The sequence below is a fragment of the Peromyscus californicus genome, unplaced genomic scaffold (assembly GCF_007827085.1).
Source record: "Peromyscus californicus insignis strain IS unplaced genomic scaffold, ASM782708v3 Scaffold_10__1_contigs__length_136768540, whole genome shotgun sequence".
Lineage (NCBI taxonomy): Eukaryota > Metazoa > Chordata > Mammalia > Rodentia > Cricetidae > Peromyscus > Peromyscus californicus.
In genome coordinates this window covers 55,990,801-56,017,451 of record NW_026294391.1, presented here as the reverse complement: position 1 = coordinate 56,017,451, position 26,651 = coordinate 55,990,801, and the positions used below count along the sequence as shown (strand labels likewise).

At 47.5% G+C, this 26,651-nt stretch overlaps 1 protein-coding gene across 1 annotated transcript; it reads right to left on the bottom strand.

Moving 5' to 3' along the window:
• Nucleotides 1-114: 114 nt before the first annotated feature.
• Nucleotides 115-26,651, bottom strand: Nalf2 (NALCN channel auxiliary factor 2). The gene is made up of 3 exons (XM_052733403.1): nucleotides 25,526-26,651; nucleotides 3,341-3,512; nucleotides 115-2,947 (listed from the first exon to the last, which is right to left on the bottom strand). The coding sequence occupies exons 1-3, from the start codon at nucleotides 26,381-26,383 to the stop codon at nucleotides 2,565-2,567; spliced, it is 1,413 nt and encodes a 470-aa protein (XP_052589363.1). The 5' UTR covers nucleotides 26,384-26,651; the 3' UTR covers nucleotides 115-2,564.

The window sequence follows — 26,651 nt, the reverse complement described above, 5'->3', positions numbered from 1 at the left end:
CTCCACCCCCACCCCCACCCCCGAGATTTAAGCTAACTAGAGTGTTGGTGTCCTCAGACTTTAGAGTGTTTCCTAGAGCAGCAGGCGCAAGTCTACAGAGTCAATTCATGAAGAGAGAGTTATCAAGTTTTACCATTTATTTCTTTAAGGGGTTCAACAAGAGCAGGGAGCTCCCTGCCCCACACCGCAACAGAACGGAAAGCAGTACACACACAGACACTCTCACTGGAACACAGAGGCAGGGAAAAGAGAGGGCAGAGACAACTGAACTAGAGCCAGGGAGAGGAGCAAGGGATGGGAGACTACTAGGGAACCAGCATGGGGACTCAGTCATAGGAACTAGTGCAAGAAAGTCCTACTCATGAAGCACAGTGTAGAAAATGGCGTAAGAAAGCTGCCCAGCTCTGCTTCCTGTGACGGAGGGCAGGGTGCAGCTGGGGAGGTGGCGGAAGATCAGGGGTGGGGGAGATGGGGATAGTCAAATGACTTTGAGGTGGAGTGTGGTGCCCCTTTCCCCTGCCACTGGGCAAGGCCTTGGGCTGGTCTGAGCCAGGGGTCTCCAGGGCACTTGGTGAGGGGGAAGAGAGGATGAGAGTCTCCAAGGGGCCTTTCCCTGGGACTATATTGTCCCCCTTTGCTGCCCAGTCCCGTGTCCCCTCCTGAGGATGCAGGAGTGACAAGGCAGTACTGGGGTCTCTCTGGAGCTCAAGCCCCTGCCTTTCACTTATACTTAAGCACGTCTGGGAAGGGTCCAGCACCTCTTACCCTCCCCAGCTGAAAAGAGCACTCTAGGGATGGGGTGTGTGGCCAGGCCCAAAGTGCTGAGGGCCCAAAGATGGAGGACACAGGGTCCAGGCAGAGGACAGGCTGTGAGATATGAGTAAACTGGCAGAGGAGGGCTCCATAGGCTCATGAAGCTGATTTTGGATCCAACCACGGCCCTTGAATGAAGGAACCCTAATCTACTAGGGAGGCTTCCATTCATTCTAAAGCTGGCAAGGTGCAGCTCCTCCTCCTTCCCTTGCCCTCGCCTGTTTCTCTGTAACGCTGCTCCAGGACTGTCCCCTTATTCTTCCTTCTGATTTCTGAAAGTCCCTGGCCTGCCCCACAAAGAATCTGCCTTCTGTTCTTGTCAGCTTTCATTGGCTCTTAGATACCAAGGCAACGTGGCCTCCCTTTTCCCCAGCAGCGTAAGGCCAGAGGCTCCCAAGCCTTGTCTCACTCGTCCCTCTAGCCTGACTAAACAACTTGCCCAGCCAACGGTCGTCAGCAGCACATTAGCTCCACGTAAAGTCCTCTTGCCAGTCTCTGAATTTTGTCCAGCAAGGGCAAGGGGTGGCTAGAGAAAGGGGCCCGCTAAAGGGTGAAGAGTCTAGCTGTCCCTCAGTGGGACAATAGGCCACAAGGTCAGGGATGGGAAGGGAGGAATACTCTTTGGTAGGCTGGGGATGGGCACAGGGTGGGGGTAGGGGAGGCTCATCTCTGGAGAGCTCTGGGGGCAACACCACCAGGTTCTCCTTCATGGAGGCCTGGGCTAGGACAAGATGGGGGAGTGTAGGGACCCAGGCCAGGCCTGACGCACTTGGGCTCAAGTCCCTCCTCCCCGTGGAGATTGGAAATGAAAGGTCTATGGCCACAAGGCCAAGATTTCCAGGGCAAGAGCAGCCCTAGGGAGTGTGTGCACCTTCTGTAAGATATGGCCCTCCAGACAGCGGCAGTCCAACCATGTGCCCTCAGCCTTCTGGGTTTTGGTTCCTGGGCTCTTTCCCCAGGGGTCTCCTTATGCACCTCATTCTGATTTGAGGGGCCGTTCTTAAGCCTGCCTCAACACTAACCCCCACCTCCCCGAAGCCAGGTAGCAGTAGTCCAACCATCTCCTCGTGCTCTGTCTGCCTCTCCCCTTTCTTCTTCCCTTCCCTATCTTTCTTCTCTTTCGCCAGCCATTCCACACCCAGTTCCAACCCCTCATTGCCTAGGGTGGTGGGGGCAGCTGGACTGGGCCACCTTCCTACCTGCAGCCCTGTGGGCCTCTTCTCCCAGGTGGACGCGTCACCTGTGACGGCCCCACACTCAGGGTGTGCTCAAGTGGCAGGAGGGCAAGCACACTGTCTGCCGTCACCTGTAGGGGTATGGGCAGGAGGGAATTAAGGATCTTGGCAAGGACAGGAATGTGGAGGGGGAGAACTACTCCCCTCTGTGCCCCCAACATTCCCTGAAGGGTGAGGCTGGATAAGCAGCCTCCTTCCCTGGGGTCAGGGCTCTTGGCAGGAGTGGGCCATTCCAGCCCCTACTCTCCCCGTTTTGTAGTAAGCCCCACAGGTGGGGCTTGGGAGGGGACACCTGCTGCTCCTACCTTTTTCTCCTGGGTGAGTTTTGCAGCTCCTTGTGGGCCCTCTGGCCATTCTGTTGGAGCTGCTTTTAGGGAAGGGGTAGATTGGGGGCAGTATCTGGTCCCCCTCGAGTCTCCCCCACCCCCCACCTGGCCCTACCTTTCCCCACCCCACCTGGAGCAGGGCTGGAGCTGACATCAGTGTGTGGTGGAGGTCTGTCCTCCCTCTCTGATGTCACTCTTCCTGTGTCAGGCCCTTCTCTAGGGCAGGCAGTGTCTCCAACCCCAGTCCCCCACCACCCTGGCTGCTGGAGAAGGACACTACGGTATGGAGGAGCATAAGAACAAGGACACAGAGCCGGATCCTGCTGGGACTGAGGCACGAGCCCCCAGAGACCGGCAGCAGGGAGGGCTTGTTGCTGACACGGCTCGGGGGTTCATGGCGGGGGTGGTAGTGTTGGTACTGTTGGTAGTGGTGGAAATAGGAATGGTGGAATTGCTGGTGGTGGGTTTGGGGGGGCTCAGATTCCTTGAACTTCTTCTTCTCCGACTCACAGGACACCCACTGCACGTCACAACACTTGGTTTCCAGCCGCTTTGGTGAAGTATCCAGCAACCCTGCCAAGGGATAAGGAAGGTGTGTGTGTCGGGGGCTGCTTGAGGGGCTGATGGCTCTGCCTTATCTGGAAAAGGGATGTTCAAAGCTGAGGCTCAGGTAGCCCTACTAAAGAAACCCTCCCTGCCATCCCTCACATCTCCCCTTGAAGTTCCCTTCTTCCAGGGACGACACTAGGTTCTCCAGAGTGACTTGTGGCTCAGCGTATTCTGAGTAGATACAGCCACTCAGGTCTCTCTGTCCTGTTCCATTTGGCCCTATCTCAAACTGGGGACCTGATTGCCCATTCCTCTTGCCACTGACCTCCAGCCAGCCAGACTCCCCTTGATGTCCTTCTTGTCCCCATGCCCCTAACCTCTTTCACCTCCCCCTTTTCCCCAGCGCCCTGATTTTACCTGTACAGATAAAGCCAGGGAGGCCTCCATACACCATTTCTTCATTGTCAGGGAGGAAAAAGGGGCACAGGGTCTGCACCTCCAGGCAGTACTGCTTGCAGGGCACCCAGTGCTGGCATTCCTGCTGGGTCACACTGAAGTATTCTGAGCACAGCCAGGCCTTGTAGACAGCCTGCGGAAGAAAGAAAACAGCATCAGCTCATGTGCCATGTGGGAGAGGGGCTCTTGGGCTAAGGCAACTTAACCCCGGAGCTTGGAGGCCTTGTTGGAAGTGTCTGCATCCTACCCTAAGATAGCCAGGGCTCCTGAGTTCTCTAATCCACCATCATCCAAGATTTAGAATTGTTAGTCAAAATCACAAAATTAATCCTGTGTCAGCATAGATGGAACGTTACCAATCATTTCATCCATCTCCATCATTTTACATGTGGTTCCAAGAGGCCTTTTGACTCCTCTGAGGTTACCTATATGTAATGAGGCAAATCTCAGTTCCATTCAACTTGATAAACATTTCCTTTTCTGATGATGCTAAGCTTTGAAATTCAAGAAAGAGATGAGACTAATTCATGCTCTACCTCATTGGACTATTGGGGATTAAACAGTATGGCACATATGAGAATGTTCTATCAACTCCAAAGAGCAACGCCAATGTGAGGGGTTATTCCGAATAAAAACTGGACTCTGCCTTGCCAAGCAGCACACGTGTCTCTGAGCTCTACTTAATCCAGGCTCTGTCTTGCTGGCTTCAGCCCTGCTTTGAAGCGGCCATCACACACACTGCTCCACTGCTTCCGGAATCTTCCTTTGTGGTTTCATCAGTGTACTTTCCTTCTTTCATCGAGCCCACCCCACCCCAGGCACTGGTTCTAGTGAGAAAGCGCCACACCTTGTCTCTCCTCAAGTCTACGGTGTCCCACAGAAACTTGAGGCACTTAGGGACAGATAATTCGTTGTCTTAGGGGTTGTGCTGTGCCTTGTAGGATACTGAGTAGCATCCCTGGCCTCCACACATTAGATCCCAGTAGCAATGTCTCCTCTCAAAGAATGTCCCCAGCCTTAGTCAAATGTCTCCTGGGGGAAGCAAAAGCCACGCCTTTTTGAAGGCCACAATAAATCTCTCCCCTGGATGACAGATGCCTCCCACCTCCACTTCTGCTTGTTCCAATCTACTGCACGGGAATAAGAGTGGATTCAAGCTGCTATCAAATTATGTTACTCCGCTGCTTCAGGCCCTTAGATGCATTTAGACTAAAAGCCTAATGTCTAAGCAGAGACTTCAAAGCCCTGCACACCTCTGCCCATCTCTCGCCAACCTCATTTTCTATCTCTCTTCAAGCCCATCACGCTACACAAAACAGGTTTTCTTTCTTTTTCTTGAATGTGCCCTACTTCTTTCTACCTTCAGGCTTGGCACATGTGATCTGCTGGCTTGGAATGCTCTTCACCCCACCTTTGGTATACATGAGTCCTTTACATATTTCAGGCTCAGATTAAATATCACTTCTGCTGAGTGTCTCTTTCACTGCTCTCATCAGAGGACACAGCCCTAATTATTCTTAACTGTTTCTTCACCACAGATGCTACTTTGTCTGAATTCTTGTTTTAGTTTCTGTCAGCTCCACTAAACTGTGAGCTGCATATAAGACTGTGAGCTTCTTTATTAACCACTGTGCATTCAGCACAACATATATTTTAAAAATCTTATGACTGAATGAACAGGATAAGTAACTGAGGGTGGGTCCCTTCTCTCATGAAAACTCCAGTTTCATGAGTAGACATATCTAACAATCTGTGACATATGATTTATTCCACAACAAGGGGTGAATCATTGTGGCTAATAGTAAACTAGGAAAATTTTCAATGAGGAGATAGCAGTTGAGATTGAGTGCTATGAATGTGGTTCAGTTAGTAGAGTCCTTGCATAGCATGCACAAAACTCTTGGCTCAATCCCTATCATCTCATAAACTGGGTGTGGTGGTGTGCTTGTAATTCCATCCTGTATCTAATCCCCAGAACTGTATAAACTGGGTGTGGTGGTACACTCTTGTAATTCCATCCTGGATCCAATCCCTAGAACTGTATAAACTGGGTGTGGTGGTGTGCTTGTAATCCCCACATTTGGGAGTTGGAGGCAGAAGGATCAAGAGTTCAAGGTCATCTTTCTCTACATAGTGAGTTTAAGGCCAGCCAAAGAAACATGAACTCCTATCTCAAAAAAGAGAAAGAAAGAAAAAACAAAAAAAAAAAACAAAAAAAACCAAAAAACCCCCCACCAAGATTGGACTCAAAGAAGGATTTTTGTAGGTGGGATGTGCCAGTGAGGCAACAGTGTAAGTGTAAGCAAAGCTAGAGATGAACAAGTACACATGGACTAAGAGAAGAGAATGACTTCAGATGACAGCATGGAAAGGTGAGTCAACTCTTGTTCATGGACATCTGAGTTCCTTCTAAGTTGTGACCATGATAAACAGTGCTTCACTGGATATCTTTGCACACATGCCTAATGCATACGTCTTCAGTTTTATTTATACAAATTCCTAAAGGTGAAACAACAGAGATGAAACGTATCTGCAAAGGAAGGAGAATGGAGTCAAGGAAGAGTGAAGAAGAACAAGCAAAGGTAAGAGGCAGGGACAGAGAGCTGGAAGGGTAGAGAGGGCAGGAAAAAGGTGGTAAGGGTATCGGCAGTAAGAGAGAAGATGTGTAAGGAAGAGAGCAATAAAAATCAGGGTACACAGGAAGAGCTGATAGTGATCCCTGGGGTAAGATAACAGTTGTGAAGAAAGAACAGAAGGAGAGACGGAGGCTGTACATGAGGTACAGGGGAAAGAGTGAGAGGCATGTGAGAGAAGAGGGTAAAAAAGAGCAGGAAGATAAGCTCAGGTAGAGGCAGAAGGGGGAAGATGGAGGCAAGAGCAGGATGCTGAGAGAAGGGTTAAGGAAGGGAGTAACAAAAGATAGGAGCAAGAGAGCGTGGGGATGGATAAGCAAGGACAAAAATAGACGAGAAAGATACATGTTAAAAGAAGGATCGGCGATTAGATGGAGGAAAGGAGAGGCAGAAAGCCCCAGCACCTAAGAAGCCCCTCCATCTTCTGGGCCCCTAAGTGCCAAACTGTGTTTTGGTCCATAGCCACAATCCCACTTTAGGAGCCTGGACCAAGAGCCCACCTCACTCTCTCCCGAACTGTGTAATCAGCCCCCTGCTCTGTGCTCATCAATGGAGCCGCGACTCAGAGGGCCCTGGGAGAGTCTTCCAGTCCAGTGTTCCTGCTTCCAGATGAGGAGTTCCCAGTGACATCCCTGCTCTCCTCACAGGCATTTGCAATTAGCTCAGTGACAAACTATAGTCTGGGCACTCCCTTCATCTGAGAGGTGGGGGAGGGAGAAGGGGTGGCCTGACAGTGGGAGTATGGCCTTTCTCCTTAATTAGCCGACCCCCCTTCAGTCCTCACACCCCCAGTTGGAGTCACCATGGCAACAAGTGGGTGAGCAGATTGCCTGGGGAGGACACCAGGCCTGTGGGTGGTGAGGCAGGAAGAGGCAAGAAGCTAATGAGGGGAATAGAAGTAGAAGAGCCACGGTGAGCTCAGAGGTAATCTAATTCCTAAGTCCCACAGCTGGCCAGCTGAGCCACTGCAGGCCCATATGCTTTAAGGTGGCCTGGGGCCTGTCTCAGGTGATAATAGTCTGACTCACAGTGCTTCCACCTGGCAATAAGCCCACCTTAGACTCTGAAACCTTGTTCCCAAGATCATCCTATATACCTTATCCTGTCTCATCAGTGTGATGCCTGTGTCAGGTGGCTGGCTGGTTGGGGCTGTGACAAGAGGTCCAGGCACTCCTCTAGAAGAACAGGAAAGGGCTGGAAAGGCTTGCTGAGGTGAGCATTGTAGGAAGAGGAGGAAGTGTCTTAGAGCCAGGTAAAGGAAGCTGGGAGACCTGTGGAGATCTTTTGCTCTCAGATTCTTAATTCTGGCTGTATATCAGGACCGCTAGGGAGTTTAAATATATATACACCGGTTCACATAGCATTCAGACCAACAAAGTCAGAATCCCTGCAGGCAGAACCCCACACATCTGTAACTGAAAAATGACCTCAGGCAATTTTCACCATGCAGCCAGGGTTGAGAATGTCAGTTTTTACCATTACATAGATAGAGAAACTGAGACCTAAAAAGGGGAGAAGAACTTAAATATAACCACATAAAATAATGGTAGAGAAAGGAACTGGAAACCGGGTTTCATAATTCCAACTCCAGGAATCTTCCTACTAAAAACTCCCATCAGCAACTGGACCCTCAACGAGGGGCCAGACACCAGGGGCTGGATATCCAGACATCAGGAACAGAACTGAGAACCAGGCCTATTCAACAGTTTCAGAATCTTCAAACTCAAGCGTTGTCAGAAAAGCCCTCTCCATTATGTCCTGTTCTCTGAGCGGAACCATCCTATACCCTTGAGGGAGCAGGGATGGGGATAAGGAGGTGGTTAGGAAACCTGGAACTGCAGTGCTCCCCTTTCCCCACCTCAGTAGGGCCACCACAGGTCTCAATCAAGTTCTGGCTGCTACAGCCCAGTTGCTATGGGAACTGGGAGGGGAAGGAAACAGGGAGTAACTAGAGGGAACACCAATTAACCCAAAAAGGAAGCTAGGAAGGCTGTCTCACCCCTCCTCCTAGCTGGGCAACAGAACCCCCCCTCAAACGGGAGGGGCGAGACAAAGGGGATCCCCACCCCTCCTGGGCTCTGCAATTGTCAATTTACGGAGGACTAGAATGACCCAGCTAGCCTTATCCTCAGCTTATTGGCTTGTAGCCCTGGCCCGGGCATTTCAGATCTACATTCCTCTAGAAAGAAATGTCTGACTTCATAAAGGGCTGTGTAAATGCACAGTCACACCCCAAAGTCAAGACTCAAGGCCAGAAGGCTTAGAGAGAGGAGGCCATTGGCAGCGCCTAGCTTTGGGGCTGGAAAGCCCTCCAAGGGGAAAGCTTCGGTTATTTTCCAACCAAGAAGCAAGCATTTTCCTTCCTGATTTCCAACTCACTTCTCTCCCTGGGGTCTGTTTCCCCATCCAAATCTTCCCTATAGACCCTTTCTTCATGGCTGCTTATCTTTTTAATGTCCCCGTGGGACCCCTGGCCAGGAGCCGCAGCTGCTGTGCTTGTAAAAGCAAAGCAGCAAGGAGCGCTGAGCTTCGGACAAAATCTATGTCTGCAAAAGCCACAGGATACAAGTTACCAACCTAACCCCAGTTTTTACCCACAGGGAAACTGAGCTCCATAAAAAGGGAATAATTGAGTTAGAGATGTGAGAGACACCCTGGCTACTGACTTGATGCCTTCTTGGCCAGCATCTATGAGCAAACTTCAAGTTATGGGAGGGACTCTACTGGGCAGGAGAAAGTGCTCCTTTTCTACTCTGGACTCCAACAGAGTTGGATCAGAAGAGAGTAAGGTCAGTGTCAAAGCATGGATGTAATTCTGCAGATAGCAGTAGTCCGCTGGGATTGGTAAAGTCAGAATCAGATTAGAGGCATTACGGGGCAAATCTAGGTAATGACAGGGCTTTACTTAAGGGTCTATAAGCAACAGCTGTCCTCCTTCTTAGTATGAGCAGTTATAAGTCACAGTGGCCTGGTCTGGCCTGAAAGAAAGGTGGGGGAGATAGCTGAAGAGGTGGGTGAGAGCCTAAAGCTAGTCCAGTCCAGAGGGTCCTCATACTTCCAAGCCTCTTAGACCATCTGCTCGAAGGCCAGAGGTGCCCAGTCTGGCCAAGGGTGGACTAATGGAGAAGGAGTATCTATATCTTCTATCTAGATGAAGAGTGCCAATTGGATGAGTGATGGCAGTTAGAGGAACCGAGGAGGCAAGTTCATAACTACTCCAGAATGGCAAGGACTGTGAGAGTCATCACTCCATCACATTATCCAGCCAAACATCCCAGTAAAGTGCCATCCGGCTTCTAACTCCACCACATTATCCACCCAAACATCCCAGTAAAGTGCCATCCGGCTTCTAACTCCACCACATTATCCAGCCAAACATCCCAGTAAAGTGCCATCCGGCTTCTAACTCCACCACATTATCCAGCCAAACATCCCAGTAAAGTGCCATGCGGCTTCTAATTGTAAACATTGTCATAGAAAGATCATTCTTTCATAGGACAGCCCATAGCTTCAGAGAACTCTAGTGATTAATGACGTTCTTCCTTCTCTGGAGCTGAAAGAAATACCTTTTTGTGACTTCACTCGTGTATCTTACTAGCTCTTCTGGGGCCATAGATAACATTCACAGTCCTGTTCCTTGGGTCAGCGCTTAGTAATTTGTAAACTTCTCTGAATCTAGTCTCCTCATTCATATGTTCATACAATAAACACACCCTGGATACCTGAGTGCCTGGCTCTATGCTAGGAGCTACAAATAAACGGGATGAATAAGACAAGATTCCTGTCTTGAGCAAGGGAAACAACCATGTGAATTAATTAGTATCAACTTCTGTGTGAAGTCGAACGTACTTGACACCATGGTAGGATAAAGAGAAGAATGATTAACTGTGTTTTGAAGGCTGAAGGACAGAAAACACATCTCCATGTGGGGAAGGCTTGAGTTAGGACTTGAAAAGTGGGGGGTAGACGCTCAGTAGGTGAAATAGAGAGGGAATAAAGTACTCTTCAGGCAAAGGAATCAGCAGGCATAATAACCTGCAAGTAGGCAATAATGCTGGGTTCCGATAATGCAGGTAGCTCAGTATAATTAGAGGGTGTGAACCGGAGCTTATGAAGGAGTAGGGGATGCACAGGAAGGACAAGACCACATCAACATGCTTTGGAGACTGGGGAGGAACTAAGATCCTTCCTATAGGCATTGGAGTGCTTTTAATGAGCTGGAAGAAATACTTATTTAAATATGTTTATGCCTAGCCTGATGGTGCAGGTCTGTAATCACTGCTGTTTGTAGGCTAGTCAGGACTATCACAAATTTGAGCCAGTCTGGGCAATTTTGTGTGACCCTGTTTTGGGGGTTTGGGGAGAGATTTATTATCACTTTTGTAACTAATTTTTCAGACTTATTGTCTGCAAGTGTGGAGTATGGAGTGTTAACATTAAGACTGAAGGCAGGGAGACAAGCTAGATTATTGCAAAAGTCTGAATAAGATACTATGAGGGCTTCAACTAAGGCAGTAGCAGCAGAATTTAAAATTTCAGAGTACAAAAATAATACAAGTATTGAAATAATGTGAAGGTAATAATGGAAAAATGTATTTTATGAGAGTAGGAACCTCTCCTAACACTGAGGTTAGCAATAGTACACACTAAATGAATGAATGTTAAGATACAGTATTAAGGTTTCTGTGAGACTTTTGGTTTCACAATGGTTATGAGAATGATCCAATAAAATTTAAAATTTTCTCTCCTGAGGGAAAAAAATTGGGAGGAAGGGTAGATGTGAGAAGAGATGTTAATGAAGTGAAACCAACAAGATTACTTATAGATGTGGTGAACAGTCTCGGTGGAGGGGTCTAGGATAACTACTAGACTTCCAGATTGTGTGGTAAGATAAATACTAATTTCATTTTATTTTTAAAAATCTGTTGTTTTGAGACAGGATCTCATGTAGACTAGGCTGCTCTCAAACTCACTAAGTAGCCAAGGTTGGCCTTGAAGTCTTCTGATCCCAACTGTTAGGATCAAAGACGTGCCACCACATCTGGCCGGTTTCGTTTATTAAGGAAAGAAATGGGGGAGGGGTGTACCCGAGAAAGAAGATGAATTCAACTTGGGGTCATGTGACTTTGAGGTATATGTGGTCTACTAGATGGAAATGTCAAGGGTGCAGCTGGACTGAGCTCTAAAGAAGGGTCTGAACCTGATGTGGTAGCACATGCCAAATAATCCTAGCACTTAGTGAGGAGGCAGAACAAGAGGGATGGCTGCAAGTTCAAGGCTAGCCTTGTCTACATGGTGGATTCAAGGAAAATCTGGGCTATATGAAACTCCGTCCCAAAAAAATTAAGTAAAAAAAAAAAGATGGGGGTCTTGACAAAGGTCTCCAAGTCATGGGGAGCTAAGGGTTTAGTCATTAGGGACACAGTAGGACTATGCTTTCCTTTTGAAGTTAGGCATGGTCATAAGCTTTACATAGTCAATCAAACATGCCTTGAAGTGATACAGATTACTTCTGAGGAGACAGTTTAAGGGCTGACACATGTTTTGCCATATTCTTTCTTCTGCCTCTAACTGTGGAAGCAAAGTTGAGATAGATGATCCCTCTTCCCTATACAGTGATCATTATGAAGAGATGCTTCATCCCTGCTGACCTGTCTTGGACATGAATCATACAAGAAATAACCATTTGTCGTATTAAGCCCCTGATATTCAGTGGTTACATTTTATGACAGTGTAACCTAGCGCACCTTAGGTGATAAGGCAATATAGAAGTCAAGGGAGGAGACAAAGGGCGCAGCAGTAGAGTCCTGGGAAAACACTAACTTAATGCAGGTAGAAGAAAGCAATGAGATAAAGGTGAAGGAGTGGTTTAAGAGATTGGAGGAGAGCGGGGGGGGGGGGGGGGGGGGGGGGGGGGGGGGGGGGTGTAGCTCACTGGTAGAACATTTGCCTAGCATGCACAAGGCCCTGCGTTGAACCTCTAAAACAATTAGAGGAGAAAAAGGAGAGTGGCATTCTGTAAATTAAGAGAGGAGAGACTGCCAAAGACTGGGGGGCGGTCAGCAGATAAGGATTTATGTAGGTGAGAACACATTCGTTTGGGTAATTAAGATAGTCTCCTCACAGTGAGAACAGTTTCATTGGAGCAGCAGAGGAAGGAACCAGAGTGTAGGAATTTGAAAAGATCGAACCCAGAGCCTTTAGCACAAGAGGCAAGGGTTCTGTCGTTGAATTACAGTCCCAGCCCTTTAAGAAGCATTCAAGGAAAGAACAATAGAGGTGCGTATGGGTACACAAAGCTTCCACAAAGTCAAACATCCCCAGGTTTTCCAACTATTTCAATGGATGGAGTTTTTAGTTCCCTTTTCTGTATGGTCGTTCAGCTATAAAAGCCTCTGTTTTTTCTGCAACTCAATACACTCCTCAAATACGTTTATTGACCCAAAGTGAAATAGAACTATTGGCCCTCTTGTCCTCAAAACTGTGTCTGTTAATGTAGCCTGAGATACCATTTGCTCCCTGGAACTATATCTTAACCTGCTGATAACTCATTGCAGAAGGAGAGGGAGAGACTTGCCTCAAGTACAGGACCAAAGAGATGGTCTAATTCAAAGTCCCAGGATAGAGTCCAAGCTTTCCAACGAGACATCACTAAGAGTTTAGGCTCTTTGAAGACAGAGATCATATATTACTTAGATGTGTGTTCTTTTCAGGGTCTCTTGATATAGACTGGAGGGTGTACGCATAAGAAGATGTTCGCTAAGTACCTGAAAACCAAGCTCCCAGCAGCTAGCTCAGACTGAACAACGTGAAGAACTCCAGGAAAGGGAAAAATGAAAATAATGGGTTATGAATATATCTTCATGAACTTTTACAGTGAATGAAGAAATTGGGACTATGTTAGCAAAATGTCAGAGAAAACCAAGCAAAGGGGGAAACAAGTGGCCATTGTTAACGCCAAGAAAGCAAGTCGACCAAGGAATGAAATGTTAATCATACAATCTTCTATTGCTAGATGTAAACAATAGTTATAAAAAGAATGTAAATAAGTGAAACTGTTACAACCTGAAATTTGGCTATACCAATATTGGATGTATGAAGGGAGGGAAAGTGTGAGCACACATATTGTGCTACCAGTAGTAAGAGAGCAAAATCTTCTTCTAACCAGACTTTTGTAAAAAAAAAAAAAAAAAAAAAAAAGTCAATAGATATTTAAGACAGAAAAAACCAAGAAATAGCATATTGATGTGCCATTTAGAAACGTGAAGAAATATTAGCAAAACAACAACAAAAACAGTCAGAAGAATCAGAAGTATTTAACACTCGAGTGAGCTCAAGGGTGAAACTAGGCTACTGTTTCAATGACGAGCATTCACATTTATATATTATTGAAAAGACATATACATGCACAAATATACATATGCGGTGGACTTTTGTCTGTTTATATGTGTATGTACACATAGAAAAAATCCAGTAGTATTGTAATATTGGCATAACATTTAATAATGTGGTGGCAGAATCAGAAGCAACCAGGTAAGTTTTAAGTGTTTAACTCGGAAGAGCAAAACCAAGGGCAACTGGAGACATATACCCATACATGTGCATATGTGTAGCATAAAGGTAACTGAAAATTAGGAACATGTATTACTTTGATAAAATGAAAAAATAAATAGAAAGAAACTCATCTGCAGTCAAGAACCTCAAAAACAACAAAGCAAAATACCTAAGACTTAATGTGACCATCTTTACCAGGCTCAGTCCCCAGAGGCCCTGGCTCATCTAATCCATCATGAGTGTCTGGGCTCTGGGCTCCATCCAGGTGCACTTAACAAACTAAAAGAGCAAACAAAGAGTCTTATAGACAAAGAGAGAAGCTAAGGTGGGAGGAGGGAAGCTTCTGAGGCTTTTGGGCACAGTGGTTTGCGCTGGTCACCACAGGAATGACATTAGTGTGACATGGGCAACTACAGCTTCTTTTGAGTTGCACACACTCACCTCTCTGCAGCACACTTGCTTTTTTTACAGAAAGCCATCTTCACCATCACTTAGGCCACTGAAAAACCAGCTCCCTTCCCCTGCCTCACCTCCCTCCTTCAAGTAGACGACAGACTGGGAAGAACTGAGACCTGGTCAAAGGTGACGCTTCTTTTGCTCTAACGGGAAGCACGGACTTTGGGAGTCCTTTCTCTCTCTCCACCTCCTACCTCACCCACCTAAACAGGTCTTTATGCATTTACCAAAATGTCTCCAGTTGCCTTCTAGCTTCCAATTCCCATTCCCACCCCAGACGCTTCACCTCCTCTTCAAACACTACCTTTTCCTCCTCCTCAGCAGCCCACCTCAGTGTTAAGAATTTCAATTGGGTATTAAGCAATCATTTGAACTAAACACATCTAATTAAGATGAGAAAATAGCTACCATTTATTAAGTGCTTACTATATGTCAGGCTCTATTCTAAGCATTTAATCCTGACATTTATTAACTCATTGATTCCCCATAATCACCCCCTGAGGGAGAAACAAATCTTTACAGATAAGGACAGAGAGGACCAAAGAGTTTAAATAAATAACTTATCCAAGGCTCATAGCCAATGATAATCATAATAGTGGTTAGCACTCCTTGAGCACCTTCTACCACAAAGACACTATAAGAAATTAGGATGATCAATGTCCTTCAAGCCACATAGTGACCCCATTTCTTAATTTTGAAGGTGAAAAAAGTGGGGTTCCAAGTGAGAGTAAAGAATACATTAAAGGTCTCCAAGCCTGATGAGCAAATTCAAACTCCAGGATCCACTTTGTGGAAGAAGATACTGACTCCCAGAAGTTGCCCTTGTGTGCTGCTGGATGTACAACCCTCATACACACAAATCCTATACTTTTAAAATGTAACAACCGCAATGTAATGAACGGCACAGCAACTGTTCTACAGAGAACACCTGTACTTCACCGCCCAAGTTCTTCTCCACCAACCATACTGCCCTGGGGATAGTCCCTTCAGCTTATCACGACCATCAAACCTTGTTACTCAAATTTCAGGCCCTGTTGAGGAGAGATTTCTAGACTTGGATAGAGAACGATTTTTCCAAAATCAATCTATCCATCCCCACTTCCTATAGAAGTTGAGTTTGCTTTGTAAGTGGGTGCAAGGGAAAGAACATTCAGATACTATAAGTGATCATTTCCACTCACTTATCACAGCACTCCATTCAGACTGCAGATGTAGCTCAATGGTAGTGCACTTGCCTAGCAAGGCCAGAATTCATGCTCCAGAACTGCAAACCAATAAACCAATGAACAAGAAGCAAAACAAACTCCCAAAGTACTCCTTTCCCTTCTTCCCCTACACACATGCACAATTAGTTCAGGGCTGGAAGCTGTCTCCAGTAGAAAATTTTTGTTGCCCCTGGGGCATGAGTTCTCCTGTCCCAAATACTATCATCTGAGGGCTTCTGGGAATCTGGAATAGCCTTGTCCTGGAAGACTCAAATGCCAGAGACCAGAAAAAAGGTGACATCTTATGCATGTCACATAATTGCTCCTTCCCCACAAATATTCTTTATCAAGAAGCCTTGGCTCCAACAGATGGGTAGTTAGCCAAAGCTTGGTTCTGTTCCTGGTTCTGCCTCTGCCAATAACTAGTTGTGTGAACTTAGACATATCCCTAGAAAGGAGCTATGGCCACTAATTTGCTTTTGACTATGAGCCAACTCCTTCCCCACCACCTCCTGAGTGCAACTGGAATCCAAGAAGCTGGTTGTTAAGTAAGCAGCATAGGTAGTGGGAATATGGGGACAAGCATCTTTAACTCAAACAGACCTGCAGTCCAGTTCCCAGGTGTGCCCTTGCCAGCAATAAAAGCACAGACAAGGTTGTTGACCTCCCTGACCCACCCTGTCCTGATAAACAAGCTGTGTTCTGTTAAAACAACAGCAACAGCAACACCCCTACCCTCGCCTCTCTGTAAACGATGTCCCTAAAACAAAAGTAGAAGGCTTTAGTCATAAGTACGCTAGCACAGATTGAGTAGTAGTGCTGTCTGCCGACGTGCAATTTCCAGCTCCAGCTCCATGGGCTGGATGACTCCAAGTCGTTTGACTCCTCTGCCACTGTAGTGTCCACTGCAAAATGGGGACAGTATGTGTACACTTTGCAAGGCTGAGGAAGAATTAAATAAGATAAAGGGTATGACATGACTAGGACAGTGCCTTTCCTTTTCATTCTCTCCTTTCAGCTCTAAGATCCAAGCAAGCCAGTTCTGCAAATATGCCACAAATGTGATCAGAAAAAGGCTAATATCATTAATCCTTATGAAGGGGAACAAACCAAGTATTAATAAAAACAGAAAACATGAACTAACAATTCACAAACAAGCATCGCAAATGACTTATAAACAAGAAAAACAAATGTCTAACCAAAGGAACGCCAACAAGAAGCTAAGTCTAGATCATTTTTCAAGTAAATTAGCCTCACATTTTTGTTAAGGGTATAAATTAGAATAATCTAGTAATTTGAAAGAGATTTAGTAATGTGTGCCAGTAGCATTAAAAAAGGTTAATACTGTGATTCTGGGAGTCTAGTTTCAAACTTCATTCTGCAGAATGGATGTTTATACTTTCATTTGTATGCAAAACAAAGAAAGAGTCATTTTGTGTAGATTGTTTATGTAAGCCTACAGAGAAGAAGAGAATATACACAAAATTGTTAACATCTACGACCTTAGGGCAGTGGAACTAGGAAAGACTGAACAGGAGGATTATTAATGTTCTCTTTGTAAATCTCCATATTGTTATATTTGATAAAATAAGCATGTATCATTTGTGGTTCAAAAAACTCAACAAAAGAACAGGAATAAGTAAAAATAATTGAGATAGCCTTTATTAGTAAAAGATCATAGTTCTGAAACAAATCTATGAACAAAGATATCCATCACAGGATTACTTATAATTGTAAAAAGTTGGCAGTAATGTAAATATCTAACAGTACATGGCCTGTTAAATCTATTATGTAACTTGTGACAGAATATTATCCACTCATCAAGGATGGAGCTTATGAATATTTAAGTACATGGAAAGGTACTCAGAGTACCAGTAAGCTAAAAAGACCTACAATAAAATATTAGGAAACCATGTGGTCTCATCAATATGGGTATTATTAAAAGAACCCAGAAAATAACAAGTGTTAAGAAAGATGTAGAGATGTGGACCCTTGCTCACTTCACTGCTGGTATGTATGTGAAATGGTGCAGAATGCAAAATGTAAGAATGGAATGGAAAATGACACAGCTACTATAGAGAACTGGGAGGCAATGACTCAAAAGGTGAAATGTAAGCTGGACACAATGGTGCATGCCTTTAATGTCAGCACTTGAGGCTAAGGTAGGTGGGTCATGAATTCAAGGGTAGTCTAGGCTACATAGCAAGACCTTGTCTCAAAAACAAACAAACCAATCCAATTTCAGCAGGGAATCATCATATATTCCTAAATATACTCAAAAGAAGTGAAAACGAGTACTCAAGGAAATAGCAATATACAGTGTTCATAGCAACATTATTCACAATAACCAAAAGGTAGAATAGTCCAAATACCTACTAAGAAATGAGTGGATAAACAAAATGTGGCATGTACACACAATGGAATATTATTCAGTCATAAGAAGAAATGAAATACTGATAGATGCTAAACCTTTGATGAACCTTAAAAGCATCATATAATATATAACACATAAAATATAATAAGCCATACAAAGGGACAAATAATGTATGACTCCACTTGTGTGTATTACCTAGAACAATCAAGTTAAAAGAGATAGAAAGTAGATTGCCGGTTGCCAGGGAATAGAGTGAAGGAGAAATGGGGAATTATTGTTTAGTAGGTAGACAATTTCTGTTTGGAAGAATGAAATGCTTCAGAAATAGTAATGAAATGGCAATGTACCGAATGTCACTGAATTATACCATAAAAATGGTAAGTTCTGTTAGGTACACTTTATAACAATAAAAAACCCTGTCTCTAAGCCCCTTTCCTCTCCTATGTTTCTAGTTTCCAAAAGTCCTCAAAGACTGCATTTTTTAATAACCAAGGAAAAAAATTTAAAAGATTTTGAGTCTATATTTTGAAGAATTAACTAATTTTGAAGAATTAACTTGAGTTGAACACTGAGCAGACATAATTCACATTTCACAAATTAGCTGGGTAGACGTGCTATCTATCCGCTTCAAACCAAGTAAGATAGAAACCTCAGTAATAGTCACACCTACCACATGCCCTTCTCTCACACAGAATGTCACTGGCCACCTCTTTCTTTCTGTTTCCAAGGCAAAGACGAGGCATCTAAGACTTGGGACTCAACAAAATCCTGGCACAGGAACTGGACATCCAAATTCCAGGCCAGGCCTCATCTGGCTTTTAGGTGACAAGATCTCATTGCATTTGTTTTCCCAGCTACCAGTGTGTGCTGGGGTGGAATGGGGCTCCGGCAGGCATTAGGCCTGTGTAGGGCACCTTCTCCTTTTCTGCTCTGGCTGATACTTCCAGTAGACTGAGACTGAGAAAATAACAGAAATACCTTTTCTCAAGACACGTGGAGTCATGCTCTTCCTTTCTTTGCAAAGCTCCCCTTTCCCATCTTCCTGTCACTGTCCATAGAGGACACCTCAGTGATTGTCACTGGATCTTCTTCTTAATCAAATTTTAATTTCAATTTTTGGAGAATTTCCTGTACTATATTCACATCACTTCTACCCTCCCTTCCCCTATAGCTCCTCCCATGTTACCTCCTCCTCCCTCTCAAATTTATGGCTGCTTCTTTATTATTGTCACACACATACATACATACACACATAGAAGTCTGCTAAGTCCATTTAATATTGTTCATATGTTTATGTGTTTAAGGCTGACCACTTGGGATTGGATAACTTATCATGAGGAACTATAGGCAAAAAATGGCTGCCAAGAGAAGGAGAATCTGTCACTGAATCTTAAGGACAAGAAACAGGTATTCTGAACAAATAGGATACTAGTGAGCCCTTATTCTAAATCTGAGCTACTCCAGAGGGTTCTCTAAGATTCCAATAGGTTCTGTTGAGCCTCCCATATAGCCAGCCCAACTTCTCACCACAGTCTATTCATAGCTAGCAGGGCATTGCCTCCAACAGCTGGCAGAGAATATTTACGTCTTCTTTATGCATTTGTGCACTGGTTTGTAACCCAGCTCCCTGTCCTATGTAATTTAGGGAGGTCATTTCCTCTTGCTGAACCTCAACTGTTACATCTGTAAACTAGGGATAATAATGGTGCTTTCCTGCTAGGAATATTGTCAAGATTGAGTACACACACACCCACACACACACACACACCTCCTAAGTTCTCAAAAGCTTGGGTTTTTTTTTCCTTCGTTTTCTTATCCCTTTCTTCTTTGGAGCCAGCTGGACTCATCTTTTGGCCCAAAAACTTGTGGCTCAGATTCCAGGTCCCATTTCCAGAATCCCTTTGAGCAAGAACTTTGGCTGTGGCAACCCTTCTTCTCCTTTTGTAGTAACTCCTTCTCCCTACAAGCCCAGCCCACTTGGTGCCCTTGCTCTTCCTCTAAAATCCTGCCTGACTCAAGGTCTCATAAATTCAGGCTCCTCTGAACTCTCTCTTCTGCCCAGGGACAAAATACTGATCTGTCATTCCTCGAATAGATCCTGGCCTGTACCCCTGTAACCACAGGGATACAGACATAACCATTTTCCAGGGTCCTACCAGACCATTGTTGGAGAATGGTGTTGTGGGCCCCCAGATTGTGTAGAATCCCCAGAAGGAGGGGTGGCTCCTAGCATTCAGCACACCCCTGCAGCTAGCATGCTACATGATGGAGAGGAGCTGAGGATCAGGTTAGCTGGCCCCTCTACAGAAGCATGTCGTAGGTAAACAGCCTTGGAGCATAGGGATCACAGAAGTTTTTCTAAGACAACCTCCACCCCCCCCCCAAGTCTCAGGTGTTGGCCTGCATCCCCAACCACACTCTAAAGAGTGGTTATACTCTTTGAGGTACTGACTATAGGAGGCACCAGCACACAGTCACATAGTTTGGGAGCACCCTCCCGGCCTTTTGATGTATTCAGAGATCCTTGACTCTCTTTTGATCTTGGCCCCACCCAATTCTTATCTTTCCTCACCCCTACCTCTGCCATGTTCAGCAGACACTTCCAGCCAGATCAATATTGGGTAGGAGGTTGCTGGGCTCCTTTCCTCCCTCTTTACTCCCCATAACCCCATCTTCAGGAGTTACCAGTACATCCTCCCTGGAGGTTCCTGTTGCTATGGTGACTATAGTAGTCAGGCCATCAGCTTGTGGGAAGGATGGGAAGTAGCCATGAAGACTGGAGGATGTATGTCCCTGTGTGTATCTATGTATATGAGTGTGTGCATGCCCTGTATATGTATATGTCTGCCCCGGGTAGGCTGGAGAAAGAGGAGAAAGAGGGTAAAGAGGGTAAAGAGATCAGAGAAGGAGAGGAGGGAGGAGGAAAGGGGCAAAAGAAGAGAAGATTGGAAGATGAAAGAAAATCAGGGCAGGAAGAGAGATGGGGTAAGGGAGGTGAAGTGTGAGTAGAGTGTGAGGGAGGTGAGGGGACATGGAGTGTCAAAGGCAAGAAGTATGGTGCCAAGGAGGTGAGGCAAGGGAGGTAGAGAAGGGGGTGAGATCTGCAGTAAAGGTTGGAAGGGTTGGGAAGTTGGGGGTAGATGGGGAGTGGCATGGGCACATTCAACTGTTGGAGATGAACAAAGTGGGACAGGAAGTAATCAGGTCAGGAAGACTAGAGGTAAGTTTTGGGAGAAGCAGAGGTGTGTGGATACATGGATGAGTGTTAGAGAGTGTGGTGTGGGGTGTGATTTGGGAAGGGTCTAGGCTCTTAAAACACTGTCCAGTTAGTGCTCACTGAAATATGGTGGGAATGTTGAGCAGAGTGGAGGGAGTGGGTCAGGGTGTAGGTCAATGATCTAGAGAGGCACATTTCAACAAGTGCCTGCTTTGTCACTCCCAGCTTTAGTTCACTATGTCCTTGTCCCAGCTGTAAGCATTGCGTCTTCTCTGTGCCTGCTCTGAGATTCTGGGTCCCTGACTTTTCCTAGAGCACCATGCATACAGTCCTTAGTGATGGTGAGATGAACTGTTGTGGATCTGGAGGCTCCACCCCTAGGGCCAGCTTGGCTGCGATTCCCAGGAGGCTGCTTATTGATGGCTTCCCTTTTTCCTCCGCCTCCAAACAGGGACAGGGAACGCTTTCTAGCTTTAAGAGTTCTGGGCCAGAGAGAACGCCTGGGTGACAACAAGAACCACCATTCAACTTAAGACTCCCGCCCTTTGCCCAGCACTTCAAGCCCCTTGCTTTTAGTACCCATTATCTCCCGTGTTAGCCTGAGAGTCCTGCTTGGCAGGAAACCCGTGGCAGGTGGGAGGAGAGAAGGCAGTGAGGCAGAAACAGCTGCCAGCCGGAGTGGAGGAAGAGCAGGGCCCCAGTGGGTTCGGGCAGAAGGCAAGGTGCTGGCTTTGGCAGCCCCCCTCCCCTCTGTGGGGGTGTTGAGGCCAAACCTCCTTCACTAACCTCTCCCACCCAATGCTGCTGATCAGGGAGCAGACTCTACTATGTCTAACCTCTGGAGAGAAGCAGATCTCTGCGGTCACTTGATCCAGTCCCTTCTTCCACACAAATAGAGTCCTAGAGTCAACTCCATGGTGTTTTCACCCAGCAGTCCACTTGTATTAGGCTAGATACTTCCTGGGGACAGGAGCTCTAAGCCAGTCTGTTCCTTCTTTGCAAGGAAAAACAGGAGGGAGAGCCTCTGAGGTGCTAAGCTTAGATGCTGTACAGACTTCTCATTAATACTGAACTTATGGGGCTTTTCTGGTGAATAAGCCCCATTTGAAAGTTGAAAAAGTGAGGCTCAGAGACTTGAGGTTCATAGGTTCAAGGTTACACTGGTAGGAAGGGAAATCTAGGTTGGAATGCAGGACTTTCTCTGCAGTCCCTTGGGGCCAATCAAGACATGCATCTTTTATACAAGGACAATCCTTTTGAGGTGTGAAATCTGAGGCCATATTTTCCTGAGTCCCCTCTTTTCCGAGTCAAACTCCTTTAAGTCTCTCCAGGGAATTCAAGCTCTAGCTTCCTTCTCAACGTCATCAGTTGATACACCCCAGCATCAAACATGCAGGCTGCCAGGTGAGTGTCAGACTGTCTGGAGTGGATGGGCACTAGCCCATCCTTCCTCAACTAGCTGATGAGTGCAGCTAATGGCTGCCAAAAGAGCTGATGATGTCCCTCATCCTGGGCCTCTCGGCCTTCTCAGAGGACTAGCTGTGAGAAAAGAAGCCAGACTTTGCTCCCATGCCCTCATTCTCCTCGCCCTGACTGTTCTGAATTGAGAGGAGGAAAGAGAAGTGGGAGAGGCAATCAGCAGCAGGGGCATGGCAAGATTAGGAGGATGAAGATCCGGGAGGAGATTTGCATGGTAACCCTGGGCAAGGCCAAGGGAGTCAAGTGCGCATGCATGCAGGAGGAGGGGATTCGCGGGGAACTAAGGAAGGGATAGGATACGGCCCTCAGACCTAGGAGAGGCCAGTATGGGGATGGGCATTGGCTCGGGTTAGCCTCATCTCTCTGCTATGCGAGAGGAAGTCAGTCGCACATTAAGGAAATGTTGCAGCTGGTACTAAATTGGGAGGTGTCATAGGCAGCAGTGAGGACAGGTATGATTCCTGGGGCCCTGTGTGGCTCAAAACAGGGGCAGACATCTCAGAGGCAGAGAATGGGGTTTCTCGGGCCACACAGGAAGGATCTGACTGAGGCACTTAGAACAAGGGCCCTGGGGATAGGGGGTCACCTGGCTCAAGAACCAGCCTTCAGACTTGGTTTACAGGTGTAGAAAAAAGCTCCTCATCCTCCTAGGACTTCAGACTGTCACTTAAGAGGATTCTGGGTGTGGGGCATTAGCTCCATGGGATCCCATTTGGGGTGTGGGCTGGAAAGGAGGGCTCTGAGCTCAGGGGAAGGCTTAGTACAGGTAAAGAAGGCCTGTGAGAAGGTGGGGTGAATGACTGAGGAAATGGGGCTTCAAGAAGGAGGTCAGAGCTGCCTTTCTCTTTCGTGTCGTCAGAAAACTGGATTAAAGACCATAGGTTTGGGCCTCAGTTGAAGGAGAAAGCTTTGGAAGAGGTAGAAAACACAGAACCTAGGAGCTGCCACAGCCCTGCTGCCAGCATAAGACACAAGTAAGAGCAGGAGAGCTCACCTGCTGCTGGAGAGAAACAGGGAGACAGGAGAAGGGCCTGGGGAACTTGATGGGAGGCCATGGGATTGGCATGAGGACAGGGAGCTGGAGTACTGGAATCCCTGCTCATTGTTGAGAGCAAACTGTGTGCCTGTGTGCCTCAGTTCCCTCATCTGTAAATGGAGGTAATCTAGGCAGCTGCGCTCTCATAACATGTGTGAATGATTGAAACCCCTAAATATTACATCTAGGCCAGGTGTTAGATTCTTACTACAAAATGTTACTAGCCATGCATTCCCATTTAAATCTCACAAAACACTCAGGACTTGGGCAGGGCAAGCATATTTTTCCTGTTTTACAAATGAGGAACTGAAAGATTAGGGGAAGTAAAATAACGTGCCCAAGAGCAAACTGCTAACTAGCCCTCAACAGAGGTGGTACGACCTCCAGAATCAGAGAGAACCACTGCCTTCTCGGACATCAAACTGCTTTGTATCAGCAACCAGTGTGAGGGATTTTAATTTAGTGTGGTGTCAGAAGGAGCTTGGAGCCAACTATAACACGGAGAAAACCCCATAGAAAAGTTGTGCCTTGGTTTTCATTCATTTTGGAGAATGAAAAAGAATTGTTGTGGCTATAGTCTTGGAAAGAGGGCTGCAAGATATGGCTAGCCTTTATTCTGTCTGCTAGGGGACAATATCTCTCTGCTCTCACTGAGGGTATGTCTGTGGCAGGCAATTAGAGCATGTGTCTCTAGCTCTGTATGGCAAAATGTGTCTTCCTTCATGTGATTGTATGCATGTCTCTGACACCATAGGGAGATGTATGTGACATGGTGCCTGCCCGCTTCGACAGCACTGTTTACGAAAGTGACAACCTCTCTGTTTCTCTGTGTGACTTGGTCTGGAGTATTGCTGGTGGTGCATGGCTGGATATGTCTGTCTACCCGTCTGTACACCTTTAAGAAGTGGAATATCTCATTTGGTAGTGTGAGTGAGGCAGTGAGTCAGCTGAGGCTGAGCGAGGCGGGAGGAGACTGCTAGGTTACGAGAATAGGAAAAGGGAGAAGGAGAAAGTGAAGTCAGGACCAGGGAGCTACTCCTTCCTTCCCCAGCCCTCCACCCCAAATCCCTCAGGGGCCCACAGAGAACAGCAGAACCTCGCAGAAGTCCACAGCAGCAAGGCTTGCCGGAAATGCTTGCTACCCCTCCTCAAAGCCTTGAAAGGAGATGATCTAGACCAGGAGGCAACTGCTTTACTCTCCAGCTGGTGGCCCCCAGCTACAGAATGTGTGAGACCCACCTGGTCTCATTGTCACTTGACCTTTTTGACCTTGCTGTCCTCTTCCTTCCCCAAAGCAGGCCACCTGGCCAGGCAGGAAAAACAGGGAAGCAGCTTCAGGCCCCAAATGTGCATAGCCCCACCTACCTACTATACAGAAAATCCCGACTGACGGTCAAGAAATCTCTCAACGCCCAGTTCTTCCCTAGGAGGGTTCCTTCTGCACTTGTCAACCCTCTGATTTCCTCTAGGTGCCCATCCCTAGCAGCCAGAAAGCCAGATTTTCCTGTCACCATCCAGGAGCACTGGCAGTTCTGTGATGTACCAACCTTGCATGGCCCTTCCACAAGCTGATGAGCCCTGTTCCCCGAGCATTCTCTCATCAGAAGACAGAAGCCTACAGGTTACCTCCTTAAGAAAAGATACACATCCCTGGGCTCCCCTGCCTAGGATCTGGCCAGATATCTCAGGTCATGTAAGGTCAACAGTGTGGTGTACCCTGTCACCAGGCGTGGCCTGGCCTCTCATCCATTGGCAGGAACCAAAGGGTGAGGATTAGGTAGTCAAATATTCTTCCTCCTGCTGAGCACCCCCCTCCTCCACAGCCAGTCCCAGGATTAATCCTAGTCCAGGAGTGGGGTTCAGGGCCAACCAGGGTGTTGAGACTGGGGAGCACAGTCTCTCCTGCTACCACTTTGCCAGTCCAGGGCCCTACTTCCCCCTCATGTGGCAAGCAGTGCACCAGGAAGCTCCAGCCTTAAAATGTTCAAACCTTAAACTTAAAAGAAGTTGACCCGAATCCGTGTGGGTCCCTCTGTAGGGAGGGGTTCGAGGTGACACGGTGCTACACTGGGAATGGTGGGAGTGGTTTGCTGGGAAGAGAGGGAGACCTTTATTTTTTTTTTCCTGGTCCCACTGCCACAGAAACTGCCTCTAGCCAGGTAGCTATTGTGGCGTGGGTGGCCAATCCCTACCTTGCAGCCTTTCGTGCAGGACCGGATAGAGTACTCTTCTGCCTGCAAGTATTTATGCAGCACGAGGTCGAACTCGTCATATTTTTCCTGAGCATGTCGGTCCAGTCGCTGGTACGCCTCTATGCAGTTGCTACATGCCTCCCAGGTCCCGGAGCCCGGGCTGGCCATTACGGCCAGCAGGTCCCCCAGCAGGGTGTCCAGACTGCAGTCCAGGCTGTCTGGGCGGTCCATGCCAAGCAGCAAGTCCCAGACTGTGTAGGTGTCGCAAAAAGAGAGAGTGAAGTTCCGAAAGTGGCCTTTGAGCAAGTTTTTTTTGGCGGAGGGGAACTCCGGGTTACGGGAAGGGGAGTCAGGGGGCCGCAGAGGGGGAGCTGGGGTGGTCGGTTCAAAAAGTCTCTGCAAAGATTCCAATTTGGTGCAAGCTGCGTCCAGCCCCGTGGGCTCTGGGACGCCGCCGCAGACCGGTCCGGGGCCGACGGCGGGGGCGGCTTTGGTCAGGTTGCTGTATCGCGGGCCGCAGGTGCCCGAGGACGCGCTGGCCCCGCCGGGCGACGGCGGCGGCAGCGGCAGCACCGCGCGGGGAGGCACCCGCTGCCGCTCGCGGCCGGTCCCCCAGGGCGGCCGCACGGCGCTGCTCAGCTCCCTGGCCCGGGGCCGGGCCCCCGCGCACAGCCACAGATGGTCAGCGAGCAGCACGGTGAAGAAGAGCAGGGACGCCAGGGACAGTCGCCATCGCTGCGCCCGCTCAGAATCGGCGCAAGGTTTGTCGCTCGGCCTGGGAGCCCAGCAGCAGCAGCAGCAGCAGATAGTCAGCGCGGCGGCGTCTTTCCCGGGCCACATCCAAGCGCCCCTGAACATATTTCAGGGGGGTCCGGGCTGGAGGGAGTAGACAGGCGCGAGGCCGGCCGGACGGCCGTCTCAAGAGGGCGGGCTGCGCACCGCTCCGCGCTCCTCAGCGCCGTCCAGGCTCTACCTCGGGGGCTGCATGGCGAGGCAGGCCAGCCGGCCCGGGGGGGGGCCCCCCGCTCAGGCCGGAGTCGCGGGGCGCTCTCCAGCCGTCCCTGCGCCCCTCCCGCGCTCCCTCGCTGGCAGCCGGGGCGCCGCCGCCCGGCCCGCTAGGCGCAGC

What these genes read in the sequence shown, in the direction of transcription:
- Nalf2 (XM_052733403.1), bottom strand. Translation starts at nt 26,383, where the DNA reads ATGTTCAGGGGCGCTTGGATGTGGCCCGGGAAAGACGCCGCCGCGCTG. An exon ending in CCTGCACGAAAGGCTGCAAG is followed by an intron (nt 3,513 to 25,525) that starts GTAGGGATTGGC and finishes TTTCTTCCGCAG; the next exon opens with GCTGTCTACAAGGCCTGGCT. An exon ending in CCCTGGCTTTATCTGTACAG is followed by an intron (nt 2,948 to 3,340) that starts GTAAAATCAGGG and finishes ATCCCTTGGCAG; the next exon opens with GGTTGCTGGATACTTCACCA.